The sequence below is a fragment of the Rhinoderma darwinii genome, chromosome 3 (genome assembly GCF_050947455.1).
Source record: "Rhinoderma darwinii isolate aRhiDar2 chromosome 3, aRhiDar2.hap1, whole genome shotgun sequence".
NCBI classification, from domain to species: Eukaryota; Metazoa; Chordata; class Amphibia; order Anura; family Rhinodermatidae; genus Rhinoderma; species Rhinoderma darwinii.
Genome location: NC_134689.1, coordinates 202,734,748 through 202,737,093, shown reverse-complemented (window position 1 = coordinate 202,737,093; position 2,346 = coordinate 202,734,748). Strand labels below are relative to the sequence as shown.

The window sequence follows — 2,346 nt, the reverse complement described above, 5'->3', positions numbered from 1 at the left end:
CTGTAAAAAAATAATTTTATAGCTATTGGAAAGCGGAGAGGAAAAAACGAAAATTCAAAAATGAAAAATGGCTACGGCGGCAAGGGGTTAAAAGGAGTTTGGAAGTATTCCTTTGTGTCTTTTGCTATTCCCTTCTATCTCCTTAGAGAATCTTTCCCCTCTCCTCATGCCACAATCTGATCCTCCTTTTGATCAAAAAAAGATGTACAGAACGTATCTCTTGTACGTAAAGTGAAGACGGCCTTACATTTCTGGATATATTTTTTTTCACATAAAATCCAGAACATGTGGGCACAGTATTAGGCCTTATTCACACGAACGTGTTATACGTCCGTGCTACGCGCGTGACTTTCACGCGCGTTGCACGGACCTATGTTAGTGAATGGGGCCGTTCAGACTGTCAGTGAATTTCACACAGCGTATGTGCGCTTTGTGAAACTCATGACATGTCCTACATTTGGTCGTGTTTCTCGCGGCACGCACCCATTGAATTCAATGGGTGCGTGCAAATCGCGCTCGGCACACGGAAGCACTTCCGGGTGCCGCGCGTGATTCGCGTAACAGTAGTAAAAACAATGAATGAAAACAGAAAAGTACCACGTAAACATAAAACCAGAGTGTTATCATGATGCCGGCTGCGCGAAAATTACGCAGCCGCGCACCATATGCTGATGACATACTGACCTTTTGCGCATGCAAAACGCAGCGTTTTTTGCACGCGCAAAACGGACACTTCTGTGTGAATAAGGCCTTATGATGTAATATTGTGGTTGCCTAATCACAACAAATGTTTGCCACAAAAGCAAATATCTCAGAACTGGATTTTGAGAGGAAATGGATTAAGAATGAATATAACGTGCGTCAAACACCTGGAGGACCATAGCAAGACTTGTGTATCTGAGGGTGGATGCGCCATCACAATGTAGTCTAGTTTCTCTCACATCCCCCAGCGAGGCACATGGGGACTAAAAGGGACATAAGGACATAGAAGAACAACGGCTGCCTATTCTCAGAAAGGTGACAAAGAACTTCTAAAAATAATATGTATTTGTATAAAAAATAAAATCATTCCCCATCAGTTGCCGACAGCACACGGTCTATTATTTTTTTTATATACTGTAATAACATAAAACAAGCTGTATTTATGATACATTTCACAAACGTTCATTCACCTAAATGAACAAATACACAATGAATGAAGAATTATAGCCCGCTCTCCGCAAAAAGTCACCACATATTACACCAAACAGATGATCCAGAAACTATTGTGCCGTAACTACCCACCGAGAGCCGCCGACCCAGTTCATTGCGCTAGTGGAAGTTTAGCGATATGTGACGTCGACGGAAATGGCGGCAACACGGACCACCGCTCTGCAGAGTGAATCGTCGGCTCTTCACGTCATGTGACCTGACCGAGCTCTTCCAGGATTTTTGCTGCCGCTCGTGGAACTTGGGCTTTGTTGTGTAGGAAAATGAAAGTAGACATTGTAGCTTGTAATATTTATAATATGCATTCCTGGGTAAAAGGTCGTTCTCTGCCACTAATGATAATGGAATATTGATATGATAAGTCAGATATGTATGAGGGGTCTCACCACCTACAGCTAAAATGAAAACCCTTGACAAGTGTGCCTAATGTAAAACCATAACGTATGCAACTGCCGTATGCAACTGCCCCCCATGGTAAAGAACTATTCTGCGCAGTATACGTTTTTTTGCAGGATGCCTCTGTATTGAAATGCATAGTTGACTACGTTTTTCAAAACAGCTTGTGTATACCCAAAACATACCCCCGAATGTATAACTAAGGACAGCCCTTTTAAATATGTTACTCTCTGAACGAGTAACATATTTAACGTATGCGCCAGGGGAAAAAAAAAATGCTATGTGAACATAGTCTTAGGGGCTGTTCACATATGTCCGGCTTCAGTTTACCTTTGGCATGTTGAACAAAAGGCAAACTGATGCTGGAACGGATCCCATAGCTTTCTATGGGATCTGTTCTGGCACAGGGGACATCAGTTGTGGCGCCGGACCTCCCTGGGAGCCAGATCCCAAAACGTTACCTGTAGCATTTTTGGTTCCGCCACTGTATCCTATCTATTTTAATTGTGGCCGGATGAACACCGTGTGCTGCCGCATCCACCTTCCGGCAGCACCCAGCGGGAAGGTGGATGTGAGCTAGGAGCGGAATCCCCGGTCATAGCATTGCCGTGGATTCCGCTCCAGGCGGAGACCCTGATGACTACCCTCCCACCCGTCCCGCTGCTCCGTGCGGCCGGGGGTATATCCCGCTGTCAACTGTATTTGCGTACTCAGGATGCAGACACAGTTGAACTTAAAGAG

At 44.6% G+C, this 2,346-nt stretch overlaps 1 protein-coding gene across 2 annotated transcripts in view; it reads right to left on the bottom strand.

Moving 5' to 3' along the window:
* The window catches only part of REDIC1 (regulator of DNA class I crossover intermediates 1), a 243,801-nt gene extending 242,373 nt beyond the window's left edge, over nt 1–1,428 (bottom strand). For both annotated transcript variants that reach the window (XM_075857251.1, XM_075857250.1), the window contains exon 1: nt 1,285–1,428. In XM_075857251.1, coding sequence (XP_075713366.1) covers nt 1,285–1,307 — 23 coding nt within the window. In that variant the 5' untranslated portion in view covers nt 1,308–1,428. The remainder of the gene's footprint in view (nt 1–1,284) is intronic.
* Nucleotides 1,429–2,346: the final 918 nt, after the last annotated feature.